Here is an 18,558-nt window from a genome sequence, read left to right on the forward strand (position 1 = left end):
AGACCAATCAGAAGATATGGCTTTGAACCAATCAGAGGACGGAAAAGTAGAACGTCAGATTTAGTGACTGAAATCTGATTGGTTACACATAACACATGAAATTGACATTTAAACGGTGTGTAAATAAATAAATAAAAACAAACAAACAAAATTAAAATAAAAAAAAATAAATACTACTGACTTGTTAGTATAATTATTTCAATTATGGAAATAAAAAAAGACCACAGCATTTTCCTCATAATTTTTAATATTTCCATCACATGTGCAACACAAAAAAATAGCTCTGCTGAAATACAGAGCTCCATATTTGTACAATACTTTTGAGTAACATTGGCAATAAGTGTCCTCTTGCCGCGGGGAGTTTTAGCCGGAGATTTCCTGTAAACGGCATACGAACGATTCTCAAGTCAAAATGTCAAAACATTAAAGTTTCATACAAAAGTGCATCTCAGGTTCAATGAATGCAAAACATTTACACAACCGAATGTTGTTGTTTTTAAAGTGTGTTGCCACGGCGGCTTCCGGCTGGAACGGAGGGCAACAGAACACTGCAAAGAAGACGAAAAGGGAGCAATGATGTCGGCCACTCTCCAGGAGAGCCAGGGACTAATTCGAGTACATCCCTAATACGGTAAGAAACTGTATTTCTTGTCAAACCATAGAATTCCGATTGATTCTTGCGCCCTTGTCGAGCAAAAACGTAGCGATAACAAAACATGGAAAAAAACAAATCCAGTCATCTCCAGGCTTCAATGAGCAGTAAACATCAAGAGTAGAAATGTACAGGTTGAATCAGCGGGCTGGAGACTTCCCATCCCCTTGCTCTCGGAGCCACGTGGGAATTTTTTTCACGCCTCTGTTCAGCAGCCCACCAGGACCAGGGGGACCTCACCTTCCACAAATGCAAGTGGCCACATTTGCATATGTCAGCATAATGTCCCGCTTTGCTTCTGAAGACGATGCCTCACCCTCTTGATTGAGGCGGAATGCGGAGCGGCTGAACCTTCTATTCTTCTTTTTAAAACCGACTGAAGCTGATTGACATTTTTTTTGTTGTTTTTACAGACAAACATGTTAAACTGTACATTGGCGAATACTGTATAAGATTGCAATATAGCTGAAGTGAAGCAACACATGAAAGAGGGCTATGTACAAGCACATTTTTAAAGTAAACAATGGGCAATGTCATTTTGTGACCTCCCCCTCCCGCTCACGTCTTTATTTTCGTGCTATTTTTTCTTTTTTTCCTTCTTCGCAGCGGCACGGCCGCCTCGCCACGCCGCTGAATCCTTTAAGCGAGACAGCGAGCGGGACGTTGCACTGGCCATAATTGGCGCTCGGGCTATATTCTCCGCGTCACGTCTCCTGTTTGGTCGTCGGCGGTACTCGTCTGGACCGGGTTAGCTGCTGTGCTGAGTCAACGTGTGGTTCTGCGGGGACACACAAAGAAAGACGCTTAATAATGGTCTTGCCGTTTCTTCACACCATTAAACAGGGGTGGAGATGTATCCAGAGTCCGGACCAATTTAAGAATTTTGCTCCCTTTTCAAAATCGGACTCCTTGATTCAGCCAATCAGATGCTGCTCACTGACCGATATATAAACAAAAATGCTCTTTTTGTCCACATCCTGGTCTGAAGGTACACACCATGCTTTGATTTGATTCTTGACATTTCAACATCATCCCATCAGGCTTTCATTATCCCCATTCCAATTAACTTGCACCTGAGTCGGACGTGCACGCTCTCAAATCGATACCCTCTAGATGCCTGGATGAAGCGTGCTAAAACCCGCTTCTGACACCAAAGCACAACACCTCTGACAGATAGATAACCCCCACCTTCTCCATGCTGAAAAATATTACATCCCAATCAAAGACTGTGGCCATGGAAACAAATCCATAACGAGGCACTGGCACACCGGACGGAATACCGTCCCTTGGAGTCTTGTTTATTTATCTCGTGCTGCCATCTAATCAATGTATGCACTACCCCAAAAAAAAAGGATTATCAAAGTGGCCGGTGACTTTTTGGTACATATGTGATGCTGCAAAAGAGAAAGTGTCGACTTTTTGTTGTTTCATTCACATTGATGAAGACACACCGACGCGTGGTTGTCGCGGGGCAGCTGTGCCAGGTTTTTTAAAGAGAGCGTGGACCGGGAGGGGGGTGTAACTGGTGTCCCTGGTGGGCGGAATCCAGGTCATCTTTTGAAGTGACTGCTAATCCCTTTAATGCAAACTACATGCCCCACTTGCCGCGCTCACTTTAAAACACGGCCTCGGACTCCTGTCGACTGGCACGGACTTAGACGCACCTGTCACACGCCAGCGCAAGAGTGGGCTCATCATTATTGGACGCAAATAATCACATGGACTGTGCTGAGAGATTTTTCAAATGGCTTTGCTTGCATTATAGGAGTATTTTAATTTACGACCCCAAATAAGTGACGATGTCTGTGATTTCTATTTGATTTTCTAGCCAACAAAATGGAGCATTCTTATCAGTGTTAAGGCATGATTATTTTTTTTTTCCAATGAGGGATGTCAGGGGTACCTAATAAAATGAGCTACACCGAGTTGTTGGAGTATAGCACAGCGAATACCAACAAAATAATACTTTTATTAATCGCTAACACTAATAATCCGTGACGGGACCTTCGCAGCCTCATTTTCACGGCGGCGTGACAATAAGATCATCAAACTTTGATGCTGTGCAAAAAAAGCGTGACAATTTAGCATCAGCCATCTGTCGAGTATTCACATCTTTCTTATTTTGGGCATGTGGAGGCCCCTGAAAATGGGATTCAGAAAGCCTGCTAATATTTGATAACCACAAGAAGGTGTGATTATTTTGGTGGTATTGTGCGTGGTCCCCCTTCCGCCTTGTCTCTCGGGCATCAGCGGTGGGCGACTATTAACCCCCATTGCGTCGCTCGCCTCCCTCGTTACCCTTCCGTCTGCCTCCGGATGAAGCGTTTAAACGCCTCCACGGCTTTCCCTTCAGCTGCGGCGATTACTCCCCGACAGGTGGGGTAATAAGCAGTTTGACGGGGGAGCAGGGAGAGTGACCCCCCCCGTAGGGCTCACCCCTCCCCTCCCTCACTCACTCACTCTTTTCCTTAAATAGAGAAGGCCTCGGACAGGCTTCTCGGCTTGCCTTCTTGCAGAAATAAAGCTCCTCTAAGTGAGTCTGGGAGGAAAGTCCCCATGGGACGGTGCTACAAACCCAGCCCCCTTTCCGCCTTTCCTTTCCTTGCCTACCCCTCCCTCCCTCCCTCCCTCCCTCCCTCTCCCGCTCCCCTCCGGTGAAGACATCCTTGGTGTTGCTGAGGAGGGACAGGAACGCGGCAACCTTATTAATGAATGCGGCGCATTACCCGTCAGCCCGACTCCTCGACTGCTCCCGAAGGCCCCCGCAGTACGTGACTTCAAATGGCAGGATATTGACACGGAGAGAGCAAAGCGGCGAGACTCGATGTGTGTGTGTGTTGGTGCCTATGTGTGGCGAGAGGGAAACAGACAGAAAATTTGTGCGGCGGGCATGTGTGTGCGTGGAGCCCAAAGGAACGCGGTTCCTTGGATATAATGTAGGGCTCGTAACAGCTATTAGAGGGGAAAATAACCCCTCTGGGGAACAGCTCCTACCCCCTTCCACCGCCATCACAGTATGTCCCAGCTTTGTCTGAGACACACACACACACACACACACACACACATACACACTGCATCCCTACCTTTCCCTTAGACACGCCACTAGTTCCCCTCACTGAGGGCTTTCTCAAGGACGGTGTTAAACGACTTCAGTGGCAACCATGCAGACTAAAGGGAAATGGGGGGGAAAGATGAAGGGTGCTGTTGAAAGATTGAAAATGAAACCGATCGCGTCATCTCGGCGGACGCTAAACTCCGCAGAGTCGCGACTGTGAGTGACGGAGAGTTAACGTTGACTTTTTTTCCCTACGAGCTCGGTGCTTTCGGTTGGCCGCTACGCAGTCGTATTTTAGCCTCGAGTGTAGCAGGACGTTTTACGGCGTGCCAAAGCAAGAGCCCTAGTGAGTTTTTATTTTGAAGTAGGTCGTCATAGCACGCGGTAGCTAGCCCGACTTAACCTTTGAGATTTCTGCTTAGAGTTCATTCATGGTCCATGTAGGAAATTAGAAATGTTTTCATGAAATCTTAACGACCATATTTGACACATTGAGCTGAAGGCTATTTAATTTGCACCTCTGAGCTATTATCACATTATTTATTAATCAATTAATATAGTGATCTGCTGCTACCCACTGCCTCATTTACCCGGCAACAGTGGAAAAAGGGGAGCGAACCTACCGGCAATTATTTTTTTTCGACTTAAATCACAGTGCGAGCTCAACGCAAGTTGAAGCAAATTAGACGTGGAACAGGAATGGAGCAAAAAAAGGTCCAGGCGGCAAGTCGGATGTCACTAATGGTGTCACACCAGAATGACTGCAATTTAGGATTAGATGGCCTCCATTAAGCCTTTTAGCGCTCGTCTCAACGCCATTCTTGGATGGCGTCCTATTCCCCCGGAAGCTCGGCCGTTGCCCCCAAACCTTAATCCCCTCCTCCACCATTTCAACTACCTGCTGGAAGCTTGTGCAAAAAAAAATAAAAATAAAACGGCCATCGCAACTAAATTACATTTATCTTCTATCACTGATGCGCTTCTCCACTATATCAAGATGGGCAGTCTTCTTCTTCTTCTCCGTTCCCTGGGTGCTGCTGTTCAAGCCCACTTTCATGTGATTTCATCACCCCACAGCAACCTCCTCCAGGGCAAGAAGAAAAAGGAGGAGGCAGAACACCCTCCAGCATGCAAACAGGTGCAACGCCTCTTTCTGAGTTGAAGGCAGCGGCTGGAAGGAGAAGTTGGAGGGAAGCAGCCGGATGGGGAGTTGATTTAGGATCACTCTTTAGATGGCGGGCCTCCGCCGAGAGCGGCCGTTCTCCACTGAGGCAAGCGAGGTGAGCGGCTTGCGTCAGCGCCGCAGAGGAAAGACCGGACGGACTTGTCTCTTGGCTTTCATCCGGGCGAAGCCGCATTAGACACGAGCTCTTATCGTAGCACATCACAGAGAGGGAGGATGTCGGGCTTAATCGCGGCTCGAATAATGTTTGATTGGTATCGTGTTAATACCTGCAAAGCGCCCTCTTGCCTGCTGTTTTCAGCATGTAGCTTTCAAGCCGAGCTTTAGCGAGCGGTTAAGGAAGCAGAGTTCACGCAAAAAAGGTTTCAAACAGCTGCTGCTATTTTAAAATGCGCTGTATAAACAAAGTTGTATTATAAGTAAAGTTGAATAAAGTTTGACTCAATTGCCCTGCACTGCATTTTGGATGATGCGCAAAAGTTCGACTTGTGCTGTGTTCAAAACAAAAGACGAGGGCGTTGCATCCAGGCTCCATCTTTAATGGTGCGTTGAACTCAGTCCAGTATCGACTGCGAGCGAGCTGAGCGTTCCCTACAGTAAACCTTCCCCGTCTTTGACCTCAGGCCAGGCTTAGCGCCGGCCAACTTAGCCCGACGACGAGCACAATCAAATAAATAAATAAATAATTGAGCAGTTGGCATTCTCCACAGTCATCACTTATCGGGCCGCGGGGAGGGATGACCCGCCCAAAACACCCGCGTTGTGCCACAAACCCGCCTGGTTTCCCTGGCAACAGACTGTCTTGTTTGAGGAGAGGTACCCGGGGGAGTCGTGGCGGTACAGTAACGGCCGACAAACAAGCGCTGATCTCCGCGCCTTCCTTTTGTCATATTCCCACCAAATACTCACACATAGGAGCTCAAGCTCAAAATGGCGGCAAACGTTTCTGAAGTGTAACCGGGGACGACGGACCGCGGTTTTTTTTTTGGGGGGGGGGGGGGCTTTGTTGTTGTGAATGATAGTCATTAGCCTGTCGTAGCAGACAATCGAACGGCGCTGGAATCGGGCCGTGCAGCGATCCCGCTGTTTGACTGAGGTAGCAAAACAAGTGCACAACTGCTGTGTTATTATGGGGCCTCATTAAGTGAGGGGAAGGTGGGAGACGGGCAAGGGGAAGCGTCAGCCAGAGGGCCGGCGAGGGGAAGGAAAAGAAGAAAAGAGGAAACACAAGAGAGCCATACAGAGTGTATTTGGAGGTGATGGCAACACACACACGCACACACACACACTCGCACACACAGATGCCTTTCCAGCCAAAATGAAGACTATGACTAAAGAAGCCAATTAAAGGCTTTCTTAGGGGAGCCATCTTGGGAGGGGGATGGGTCTTCCTGGGACATGAGCCCTGGGCAACATCCCCTAATTAGACAGAGCGAGGGGGGAGGATTTCTGCCTGTCACTGGGAAGGAGACAAGGTCCATGGGGTTCCGCATGTCACTCCCAGAAACAAAAACACAATTACTCTCGCATTTAACCACTTGAGTCTGGGATGGGATTTGAAAGAAGACACCAAAGCTGAACGCACGCACCTTCCGGATGGATCCACGTAGAAGACGGAGAGCTCATCTGCATGATGGTATTTTGGGGAGCCAATCAGAGGAGCAGCTTTTAAGTGACCGACGATGGGCGTCTTTTGGCAACTGGAAACTACTGTTGGAATTCAGGAGGGAACAATTGGGAGACTACTTCGAGAATCCGGGGTAGTATGTTCTGAGGTACGCTGATTTTCCTGAGAAGCGCCGACACGTTGTTGATTTCTCACAGTCACGCCGGAAAGTAAAGACGACATGTTTGCGTAAGAGACACGTCGACGGATCGGGGCGCAGAGCGCCGAGCGAGCATCTCTTCTTTGTTTGGATTTAACTTTCCCTGGTGGCGCAACACAGGGAAGGAAAAGAGCTCAAAGGCTTCTGGGAGTTTTTTGTCACGTCTCCCCGCAGACAACGTGCTTGCGTGCACATAGCAGACCCTGGGAGAGACCGCCACAAAGACAAACACACACACACATGCGAGTGGGAGAAAATCCTCCCAGGATGGCGAGGTCTGTCATGCTGTCTAATTCTGATGCACCTTCACAACAAGAGCGCCACAATGGTGACAACATCACTCACCATCTGAGACTGTTTACGTCCCCCATTACAGTAACGCCGCTTACACTTGTGTAGGTAATTAGAAATATGCTTAAATATTAATGACGGCTCCTCACAAGCTGCCGTTTTCCCCCCCTTCTCATTCATCGTTGTTGTACTTTTTGGGCTTGTAGCATTTTGAAACGGTGACAGAATCCGAAGCACCCGAGGTGACAAAGACGAAAACAAGTTGTCATATGAAAGGGGGGGAAAAATACAGACGCAACTTTCAAAGGCGTGAAGAGCTGTCACGCGCGGCGGCAGATCAAGATCTTTCCAGAAACGGGCCGTTTGAAAGACGCTTAGGGACAAACAAGGAGAGCTTTGGTTTACCTTTGGGATGCGGGGCATTCGGGGTGTTTCAAAATTCTGAAGGAATTATGTATATTAAACAACAGTGCATTCAATTCAATTGATAAAAAAAAAGGCTTTATTTCCCTGACATGTTTCTTTCCTGACTGTCCATTTTCTTAATTTCGGTGCTGGATGGACGCCACATGGCTGTTTACACTGACCCGGTGACCGCCAAGCCAATAAATACGCTTAATTAAAACGCCGGAATTGGTCACAGCGTGGCAATCACTGGCATCATGCGGGGAGAGGAGACTCTCATTTGAGCAGAAGGCGATGCAGATGAGCGCTCGTCACTCATTAAGGATGTCGGCATTGTCTACAAAGGAATCCTTTTGGAAGATACTCCAATTAAGGTAGGTGGGAAGCATGCAGCCACCTAAAAATCCATTTTCGATGTAAAATGTATACAATTTGATGAATTGATTGATTATTTATCTGTGTGCCGCTCGCTAATGCTAGTCAAAGTTGTGTGGAAGAAGTTTTGCGCTGACCAACCGAAGGAAATCTGCTGGTGTCATTGAGGGCCAATTGAGGTTGTAAATGTAGGTCAAGTGCTTTTAGGCCAGCAGAATGATTGTCATCGTACCAAGAATGACCTGTGGGAGGCAGCTTGGTGCCTCCAGACTGTCGGAAAATACAAAGAACAAGTAGAAGAACTATTAGCGATTTTCTCCTTGTTGTTTTTACTGTAGTGAACGCAACAATCGCTGAACACAACCAGTAACAAACTACAAAGTAGAAATTCATTCTTGTGAGGGTTCTACTTGTATATGACATTTTGAGGACTACAAATTTGAGCCAGTCCAGCCCTCCAGAATCAGGACCGAGACGTGGCTTCCCTCTGCCGCATCGCTGCGGAATCCAAACTTGAGCACTTCTTCTTAAACCGACTCGCCGCACTCTCTCCGAGATGTCAGATTTAAGCTGCGGCTAATAGCGCGCGTCCATCAGTTAATGAATCCGCCTAATTAATCGGGGGCCGAACGGGATGGCGGAGGAAGTTTGTTATCGGGTCTCGCGTAGCAGTGTGGCTTTCGCAACCACCCGAGGGAGGGAATTTTTTTCAGGCTGGTAGGAGAAGGAGAGTTTCTTGAAATAAAAAGACAAGCGTGAGGTTCCACCGCCGCCTGGATGTGTCTCCATGAGGGTCGGCGAGTGCTTGCCCTCCCCATCAGCACCTCGTGAAATATCTCGACTTTGCTCTTAATGGCGTGAGGGGGAAGGGGGGTGCAGGGGGCTGGCCTCTGGAGAGCCGCTGCGTGCATCTATCTGACTTGTATTGTTTTGTCTGTGAAGGGATGGAGATGATTCTCCTTTGGAATGTGGATTCCGGGGCACAGTGGCCCTGGAGTCAGTCAATCTGACCAGTCGGAGGGGGGCCGCCTGGCGGGGGGTCCTCGGAGGGCTGATTAGACGGATGCACTCCCATCATCCATCTCGACAGGCTGGCGAAAATTGGCTAGCCCCCTCGCAGGGTAGAGTTCACCAGAGTGGGGGAGGTAGGGGGGAGAGGTTGCACGGCGCCGCACACTGGATACCTGTCACAGCCTTTGGTCTGTTCCAGGATCTCGGCAGCAAATTAATAAAATATCCTTCCCGCTCGCCTTTACCTGCCGCACTATGTGCCGGCCGCCCCCTTGACCCCGGCAACTACGGCGAGAGACGAGGAGCCAAAGTGTCAGGGAGAAAAGTGCAAGACAGCAAACACCGGGAGCTTCCACGTCTGGCGCCGCTGCTGGAAGACAGTCTGACTTCACACGGACTGACAAAGGAGCAGCGTGTGTCAAGTAGACGCGCAACTCACAACTTGCAAGCGTTTGTTGTGGGCCAAAGAGTAACTTGGTCTCACTGAAAGTCAAATTAAAGCTATACAGGCGTAAAAGTGGTGAAGTGGTGTTTTGTTTTGTGATACTACAACTTTTATTGTTAAAGGTGGCACCTTCAAAATAAAAGGGTACAGTTAAAAAAAAGTTTTAGGCCTCTATGAGACTTACTATAAACTATTACTCAACTGTACTTTTTTTCCCCTATACTCATCCACATAGGCCTGTTTTTGTGAGAACCCAAAAAAATGATTGTCTTAAAAATACGCTGTTTCTCGTTTATTTTCTTTCAACTGCTGCATTATAATGCGTTATTCTATAGGTGCCGTTTGTGATCAATTCACTTGGGAGGCTCCGGAGCACAGGTAGACTATAATGATCGTCTTTGCCGCCCCCCTCCCCAGCTCCTTCCTGCTTTCACAACAAAGTGCCACAGGTCTGTCATGTTGTGCTCTCATCTCCTCACACAAAGTGTAAAAGCGTGTTATCATACGTGGAACAGCACCTCGGGGAAACGGGGCATGTCAAACTATCCGGGTTCTTGGGAGGAAAATTGCTTTTCATCAACATAGGCAGGTCCAGTTGTGTGCAACTTCCTGATTTCTATTTTGATCAAGTCCATCGACCGCTCGCAATATGATGAGCGGGGTAACAAACCGGCTGCGCTCACTCCCACAACGGCGCAACCGGCAATTTAAATACCAAAATAAATCCCTGACATTGGCTGGAGGAAATGATATAGTTGAAGCATGTAACAGACTTATTGTGCTAAATAATCCACAATCCCTGTTTGTTTAATTCATGTTTACAGAATTTCAACGAGTGCCAGATAATGATCCCATTCACCTTCCTCCTGGCAGACTCACTGTGTGGCGTGCAGACAAGCTCTTCTTCTGGCTACCTGCTCATCGCGCATTCAGGAAGGCGCGTTTGGAGACGAGCACCTCATTTGTTTCTTTTTACCCTCGCTGGCAAATTAAGGGAAAACGCCAGTGATTAGAGCAAAACAAGGTGCTTTATAGAGTAAGGTTTTAATGATTCATCTTCAAACGCTAATAAAAAATGATGCCATGTGCACTATAGAGAATCCCCCAAACACGCACGCACACACCACCAGTGTAATAAAATAATAAGGAATGTTTCATTTTTGCTCACACTCCCTGAGGATAAAAGAAGGGGAAAAAAGATTGCCAGAAAACGGATTATCTCTCCAACGCTACGAGTTCACAAGTCCAACTAGTAACTTTGTTGAAGGGCAGATATGTATCCGCCCCGCCGCCCCCTGGAGGAAAACACTCCTATTTAGCCACGAGGCCTCCTCTGCGATTGGATGGGGAGATGCAGCCGTTTTGACTCGCGCCATCCGTGTTTTTTTTTTGCCTCTGCGCCACGCGTAATTACAGCTTCAAAAAGGAGCATTGGGCTAATCCCTTCATTCCAGATATTTTACTGCTCTGCCGGTCTAATAAGCAAATCAAATCGTATCTGGGAATCACAAATGAGTTTTCCGACGGTCTGAAGTAATTCCTTGCCCTATCGGCAGCCGGAGCCACGTTAGGGAGTGGATACCTGTAATTCCGTTTGGAAGAAGAACTTCTGAGGACACTGCGAACAGTCGTAGATCTTATCCTCTTGGCCGTGAGCGGAGAAGATGTGCTGCTGAAGCTTATTGGCCTGCACAAACACTGTGGATGGAAGAAGAAGAGGAATTAAGATTATGCTATCGCCGTGCATCTCATGTTCTAAAACGACGACTCGTGCAAATGGAAGCCGGTCTAATTCTCGCTGCCTGAATGGAAATAAATGGAATGACGAGAGGACATGTCAAATGGCAAGGTGAAAGAAAGAATGACAAACAATGGACACGATATTACAACTGTTAAGAGGTTTCATTGGAAAATAACAATTGATAGGTTATCAGTGATAAAATTCACGACACATGCTCGTGAATGCATTGTCTGTTTAGAGCGTAAGGTGGAAACAAGGATAACAAAATATTCCATATATATATATAGATATATATAGATATATATCTATATATATATATAGATATATATATATACACACACACACACACAAATATATATATATATATATATATATTTTATAATAGTCCCACTGTTTGGCTCAAATAATTTTTTTTAGGACCGTAATCTTGTAAGATTAGAATGAATCGTTGGCCTGCACAAAGAGTGGCGAACAATAGGCATGCAGGGGGGACCTCGCTGCAAGCATTCCTGCAACAAAGGCGGCATCATAATTGCATTTGCCTGAATGGAAATTGAAGAGACGATGTCAAATGGCAAGGAAAATGACTTAATTACAAACAAACGAGCACTGCATTGTCGTTACAACAACCTTGTTATGTGATATAATTGAGAAAAAAAATATGTAACAATTGAGATGTTATCAGCAACGGTCAAATCCACAGCATGGGCGTTCCCAGATGCATATTGTATGTCGGGAATAATAAGGCTCCTTATTTAGCACCGCGGTGGGAACAACAAGGCGGAAAATAAACAAGCGGCAAAATTGGCATAGCTTCAAGTGCAAAACATGGCCTCCATTAGTCAACATGGCTAATTATATTGACAATATAAATATTCATGCGCTACTTATTCATGCCGCCACCATATCAACACACTGGCACTTTAAACATATATATAGATATATATTTGTGCTTTAATGAAGCCAGAGTCCACATTGGCAGAGCCAAGGGGGATGGCGGCGGCGGTGTAGGTGTTGAGCGGCTGTGCCTTCAACGCGTGGGTGTGTTTCAGCGTCCTCCGAGAAACACTTCAAACGTGTCGTTTGTTATCCCGGACCCCTGTGCTTTAACGACGGCCGTCCGATCTCAAAGGGAAAGAAGTTACCATGCAGGGGCCTTCATTTGAATTTCTTACAGCTCAAAATAACTTTTTCTTCTAATAAATGCAATGTGGAGCCACGCGGAGATGGAGGAAGGTGCTCGGGCACGGGGTGTGTGTGTGTGTGTGTGTGTGTGTCGGGGTGGGGGGCAAGGTGATGTGACATGAAGTTGTACAACGTGCTAACAGAATAATGCACTCTAACCACAAATAGAAACTCACAGAAATGACATCTTATTGGATATTGAGAAGAATAGGTTATTGAATGAAATATAATAAATAAGGGTACATTAATTTAATTTATTTAACAGGTGGCTGGTGCAGATATCATCGCTAACGACAACAACCTGATTTTTTATTATTAGCGGCGTGTTTTTGTGTGCATATGCTAAAGAGCAGCAGGTCAGGGCGACTGCAGGAAGCCCTCATTATGTCTTTGGCTAGCAGAGGAACTAGTCGATACAGCGAAAATAAAAATGGATCCGAGATGCGGGGGGGCCTTCAAACGCTGAACACAATGGCGATGACCAGAGTTAGATGCTTCTCCACGTCAACTCGTAATACTGGACTGGCAAAACACGAATGTGTTTAAAACTCACTAGCAAAACATTTCCTGGAATGCTTGAAAAATATGAAAGAAGCTAAAAGCCTGCCTCCGCTAGGACAAGCGCAACCAAAGAGGACAGCTACAGCTAAGAGGAAAGCAACTTTTAGTGGAGTCAGCGGGCCGTCGAGGGTGTCAAGGCTGACGGGGATGCGGGGGCCCGAGGTCTCCTCGCTGTGGGGGAGATTAAGCCCTCTGATTGGCTCTCAGGGGCCACCCATGGCAGACATGTCCTGTTCGGCAGGCCCCAGCTCATCTTTATTTTGGCACGGCGGTACTCTCTGCAGGCTGCGTTGCACCAATACTAAGTTGTTTGAGCAGGGAGGCAAACAAAGTTAACAATCCCCCACTTTTCTCCCTGCTTTTCATTTATTTATTCCTCTAAGCTATGTGTTTTTGTTGCCGCCGCTTAATCACGAATGCGGAGGATGTTCTGGAGCCAAACAAGTCAAGAGACAATCTCTACAACTTTAATGGGGATGCATGCGGGCACGTGGAAGCTCACAAATGGCGAGCAAAGTCACATTCTCAGGCCATGTGACTTCTCTTAGCCAATCAGGGAAGGCGAATGCTATCTAACCGTCACATAGTTTTTTAATTCTGGGAATGTTTGCAATAAAAAAAATACTTGCAACTTTTCAAAACTGAATACAATTTGGAATTTGGTATATTCGCAGCAAACAAGAAGTCGATACACAATTTGCTTACACAAAAAGATGCCACGTAATTAAACTCCTGCGTTTGTGACAAGCTCGTAGCTTTCGTACTTTTATCGAGCTCCAAGTTTCGTGTGTGCTACTTTCATCAGGCAGAGTTTCTTGTATTTTGTTTGTCTTAAGTGCATATTCCCAATCACAATATCCACGGGCAGGCCTGCCTTGCTGCCTTGCTTCCTTGCTGCCTGGCTTCCTTGCTGCCTGGCTGCGGCTCCTAAGGGTGCAAGCAGACACTTCTAGCTGCAGGCTCCCCCACTTCTGAAACCTGTCAAATGTGTCCTGGGAGAGTCAGCCTGCCTCTCATCATCCAGGGGCTTGTGGACCTCTCTCTCGCTCTTTCTCTCTCTCCATTTACCCTTCCTCTCCCCCCCATCTTCTCCCCCTCTTCCACACTTTCATCTCACATCCAAACTTGCCGGTTGCAACCTTCTCAGCCTCCTCCCGAGTTTTTTGTATTTCTTTTTTTTTTGGTCTCCTTTTCTCCTCTAGTTTGTCTATGACTTACTTTGACTCGCACTTTCCCGCCAGTCACTTTTTGGGGGCCACATTTGTCCTCTTTTTGTCCCCCGTGGTGGTGATAGACATGTGCGTCAATGAACGATTAGATTGCCCACCACGTTGCACGAAGCCTCTCAACTGTACTTTATTTATAGAGGGCTTTCACGGCAGCTGCGAGTTTACGGAACATCCGAGATCAAACATAAACAATAATGCAAACGTGACAAAGCAAGAACGGTGAGAGGCCGCACTAAATGCCTGGAAAAGCATTTCAAATGAAAAATGCTGCTGAAGTCAATGGGTCGCAAATTTGAAGGCTCCCTCCACAGCAGGAGATGTTTTCCCTTTTTGTGGTCTAGAATAGAAATAAATCTCGCCTGTTGGTTTATTTTAAAAAATTTTCTGTATTTTAATTCCACCTTCATGTACAAACTTTGACATAATTCCACCTTTAAAATGCAGACGGACAGAATCAATCAATGTTGATTAACATTATAAAGATCAGCCTAGCATCATCATCTGCTTTTCTGCAATGGCTTTAACTCGTCTGTTTGTCTACTCTGTGACTACTGTCTTGAGGGTCCCCCCCCCCCCCGCCTTCCTCAATCACCCCACCCCTTGGTGCACCGTGATCAATACGGACGCGGAGGGAGAGCAGGGTGACTACCTGTCCGTCAAAGCCGGTGGTGGAAAATGAAGGCTCAGAGGAGGCATGCTGTGTATATTAAATCAGCCAGGAAGGGAGAGAGAGAGGTCTATATCAATAGGCTGCAGCTAAAAAGAGAGATGGAGTGGAGGAAGGGCAGGTTTATTATGTTTTGTGACTTTTTTCCATTTTGTATTTTGCTGTTTCATTTCAGTAAGTTTTGATTACTCCTTATTCATCCAAAATGCTTCGTTTGAATAAAATGCCATTTTACTGTTAGTTTTGCTTCACTATAATAACCTTGATGAGAGAAAAAAAAAAGCGAGCTAATGGTTTTAATTGACGTATCAAGTGTGCTAGGCGAAAGGGAAGGAAATGAGCTGAGAACTTCCAAAGTGCAAAAGAAGACTAAAGAGCTGAGGCGGAGAAATAACAGTGAAGAGCCCAAGTTAACGACTTTGCAGATTTCATTATGGAGATAGTTAACCCTGTTGACACTGAAGGAGGGCGCTCTCCTCTCGAGAGGAGCGCGCTCCTTCCACCTCCACGCGCAGAGACAGATGAGATCATTACAGCTATCAGCGCCACTGCCATCCACAATTAGCACATGCCCCCCCCCCTCCCTCCCCCACAAACACCACCTCCGCTCGCCTCGTGATGTCGTCCTCCCCCCTCTCGCCTCCTGACACTTCCCAAGGCCCCCGATAGCGGAAGCCATTTGGACTAAATAAGGAGGCGCATGCAGTAGAAGTTCTACCCGCTTTAGTCCAAGCACCTGCTTTGACCTTTCCCAACTCATTTACATTTGGCTTGAAGATGCAAAGTTGAGCGGAAATGTCTGACTTGCGTCGAAAAGAGCAACACACACACCTGTGAAGCAGACAGGACACTTGAAGGTTCCGCCCATCCCCTCGAAGCTGTGCTCGATCAGATGGCATTGAAGCTTGGCCGGCGAGTCGAACGACTGACTGCAGAGTTTGCATTCGTGGTTCAAGCCCTCCTCTGCAAGACAACAAAGCAATCATGAGTGGCTTAAAGAAACAGTCAAAATAGCAAATCATTTTCAATATTCAGCAGAAGATCAAATTACACTTCAAAATGGTTGATTGAAGTAATTCATGCCAGCAAAACTCATCTCATCACCCTTTGTACGACACCTCAGGTCGGAAAAGCACAGATGCTCGCTCCATTTCTCCTCCCCGCTTTACCACATCGGAATAGATCAATTTGCCACTTGGCTTAAATCATTGAGACAAACTCCACACATTCGTTTTCCAGCTCGAAAAATCTCGCCGAGTCAGCTTTGTGCGGAACGACCCATCTCCAGCATGTCAATAAAAAGCCCATAATGTCTGCTACGGGGGCCAGACGGCCTCTCCATTAAACTCCCGCTGGTCAGCGTTCGCAACGGGGAGGATGGATGCACTAGGGATGCATCTTTAGGTTTCGTCCAAGTACCTGACATACCAGAAGAACTGGATGCAAAGTGCATGAAAATCAATTCTATCAAGCACGTGTTTGAGTTACTCTACCTCGCTTGAGAACACATGAACGATGCCGCTTGACATGACAAGCTAGCAGGTTGTTAAGGGTTTAACGCAGCGACACCGAGGTTAGCCCGATCACAGTTTGCCAAGGTGCAAAAGTGTTGTTTGCCGCAGCCCGCGCATTTGACAGATGAGCTAGCGCAGCCTAAATATAGGTCTGAGTGGCGCAGCCGAGGAGGAGGAAGAGGAAGAGGAGGGAAGAGTTTATCCATCCAGCCAGCCAGCCAGTCAGCACAAGCACGTCTGCCCTCTTTGATCATCATTCACTCGGCTCGTGCGTGTGTGTGTTGGGGAGTACGCTGAGGTCAAGCGTGCTGCAGGGTTCACTCATCTATGCTGCCGCCATATGCGCAGCCCCTCGCTTGACCCCGGCCGGCGTACGACGCGCTCCCGTCGGACCTGCTGCCCTGCTTCATTATGCAGAAACCTCCGCACCTGCCCGACTGATCCGTGGACGTGTGTGTGTGTGTTTGGGAGCAGGTGCATGGAAGCAAAGTTGCAAGAATGCAGCAAAGAATGCAACGGTTGTGTTTCAAATCCAACAGTGGACTAAGTATCAGTTCCAATTGTAGGTTCATTTTTGAAAATAAATAAACGGTTGGGTGCTGTCTTTTTATCGCAACCAAACAATGTTAGAAATCATCTGCTTCCTGCAAGCCTCAATGGGATAAGCGGCGTACAAAATGGATGGACGGCTGTTTAGGAAGCATCAGAAATTTCCACCGAGGCGGTTGTTGTTGTTTTTTTTCCGGCGAAATGAAACATGACAACCGGTAAATGTGTTTGGAATACCCGTGCACTGAGCCTGAGCGACTGTCGGAGGAGCAAGCTAACCAGATTAACCACATCTTCTTCTTCTCTCTGATTAGGCTGAAGTCACTTCCTGTTCCTCTCTCATGAGATATCTGTGGCAGTCAGCATCCATGGCCGTGTCCCCGCGTGCACTGCTCGCAAAATCCTTCAGATGCCGACTTCTCCCGGGCCTCTCAGCGTCTGTGACACCAGAAGAGTAAGCCCATCTGCATATCCACAGGGCTTCGCCTTCCCGGGGCTGATGCTTTATGTATTTCACAGCTCCTTAAAACACAAACGGCTAATATCCCTCCCATGTGGAGGCACCACAAGTGGGAGAAGAGCCAGAAGGGAACCGTCTTTATTTCTTTTTTCTATCCTGGCTGAAGTTCATGCGCCGTTGAAGGTTGTTTGGGGAGCCGGCGCTCGCCGCTCTCGGGCTGGCATGCTTTAGTAAATCCTTTATGTAAGAGGACAGGAGTTGCTGCCTGGTCAATTCTGGAAGCCTTCAATCCGCTCGTCTTCATTTTGCTTGGGAGCGGATCAACTGACAGCCAGTAAAGAAGACGAAAGTAACTGAAGATGTTCCAGTTAATAATTAAGTACAGGGAGCGCAATTAATGAAAGTATCTCATATGCTTCCAACATCATCAGGCCAGCGATGCTCGACTGAGCTCATTCGGTTACGTTCAGTTTGGGAATGCTCATGTAGAACTGTTAACAAGCCAACACATTAAACAATAACCCAGATTCTAACCTTAAAACCGGGACAAAAACTCAACCTGAAGAACCACAAGCAAAATCCTTAAAACCGGCGCAAAATGCTAAAAGCCCAACAATGACACTACCCAAAACAGCCTAATCTAAATCAAAGTGTGACAACGATGAACTTGAGCCGTCACGGTTGCATTTGTTATTTCAAATCCACGCAAACATGATCAAATACCGCCCCCCAGTTGCAGCCTCCTTCCAAACAGTTTGTGCCGCATCCGCTGAGTGTTTTATTTTCAGAATGACTAGAAGCATTTGTTGGGAGTCAAGATGGATTTATGCTAATGGCCGCCGTGTTGTTCTCCGAAGCTTGTGCGGCCGTTGCAGCTCCCCCAAATGATATTAAGGACATCAATCAAGGCACTCTTTTGCCCAAAGTAATGAGTAAACAAGGGAGGGAGAAAATTGGGAATATTTAGTAGGCAGCAGTGGGTTGTTTTGAGGGCACCCTAGAAATTAAAAGAGGTCTAATCGAACAAAACAGGTCAATGAGATTCGTGTGCAGCGTTTCAAAGAGCAAACCTTTCCCCGCCATCCTGTTTATGAGCAATTTCACCTTTAGCTCGTTTACTTTCCGGCCTACCATCTGTCTCGTAATTTCCCGTCTGATATAAGAGTTCTCCGTGAATAAGATTTGAGTTTTGCCCGATTTTCTGCAGTCTGCGCCAGCCTCCACGGAATTGGATGGGAGCTCCAGGCCTGTAAACAGTAGGTGGGTTTACTTCTCTCTTCTCTCGGCGGGAACTATCCATTAACAGATAATGGGGGGAAAATCAGAGTGATTAAGGCCCAGGGAATTATGGGTGAATACAAATTGACTCCACCTCCGTGCGATGCGCTCTCCTGAGGTAGAAACACCGC

The 18,558-nt window shown here is 47.0% G+C and overlaps 1 protein-coding gene across 2 annotated transcripts in view; it reads right to left on the bottom strand.

Annotated features, from left to right (window-relative positions):
• Positions 1-226: 226 nt before the first annotated feature.
• Positions 227-18,558, bottom strand: part of LOC148387176 (zinc finger protein 521-like) — a 73,764-nt gene continuing 55,432 nt past the window's right edge. For both annotated transcript variants that reach the window (XM_088395683.1, XM_088395682.1), the window contains 3 exons: positions 15,458-15,589; positions 10,826-10,941; positions 227-1,430 (listed from right to left, as the gene is read on the bottom strand). In XM_088395683.1, the coding sequence (XP_088251809.1) occupies positions 1,401-1,430; positions 10,826-10,941; positions 15,458-15,589 (278 nt within the window). In that variant the 3' untranslated portion in view covers positions 227-1,400. The remainder of the gene's footprint in view (positions 1,431-10,825; positions 10,942-15,457; positions 15,590-18,558) is intronic.

This window comes from Syngnathus floridae, chromosome 14 (assembly GCF_059516105.1).
Source record: "Syngnathus floridae isolate MCC-2025c chromosome 14, RoL_Sflo_1.0, whole genome shotgun sequence".
NCBI classification, from domain to species: domain Eukaryota; kingdom Metazoa; phylum Chordata; class Actinopteri; order Syngnathiformes; family Syngnathidae; genus Syngnathus; species Syngnathus floridae.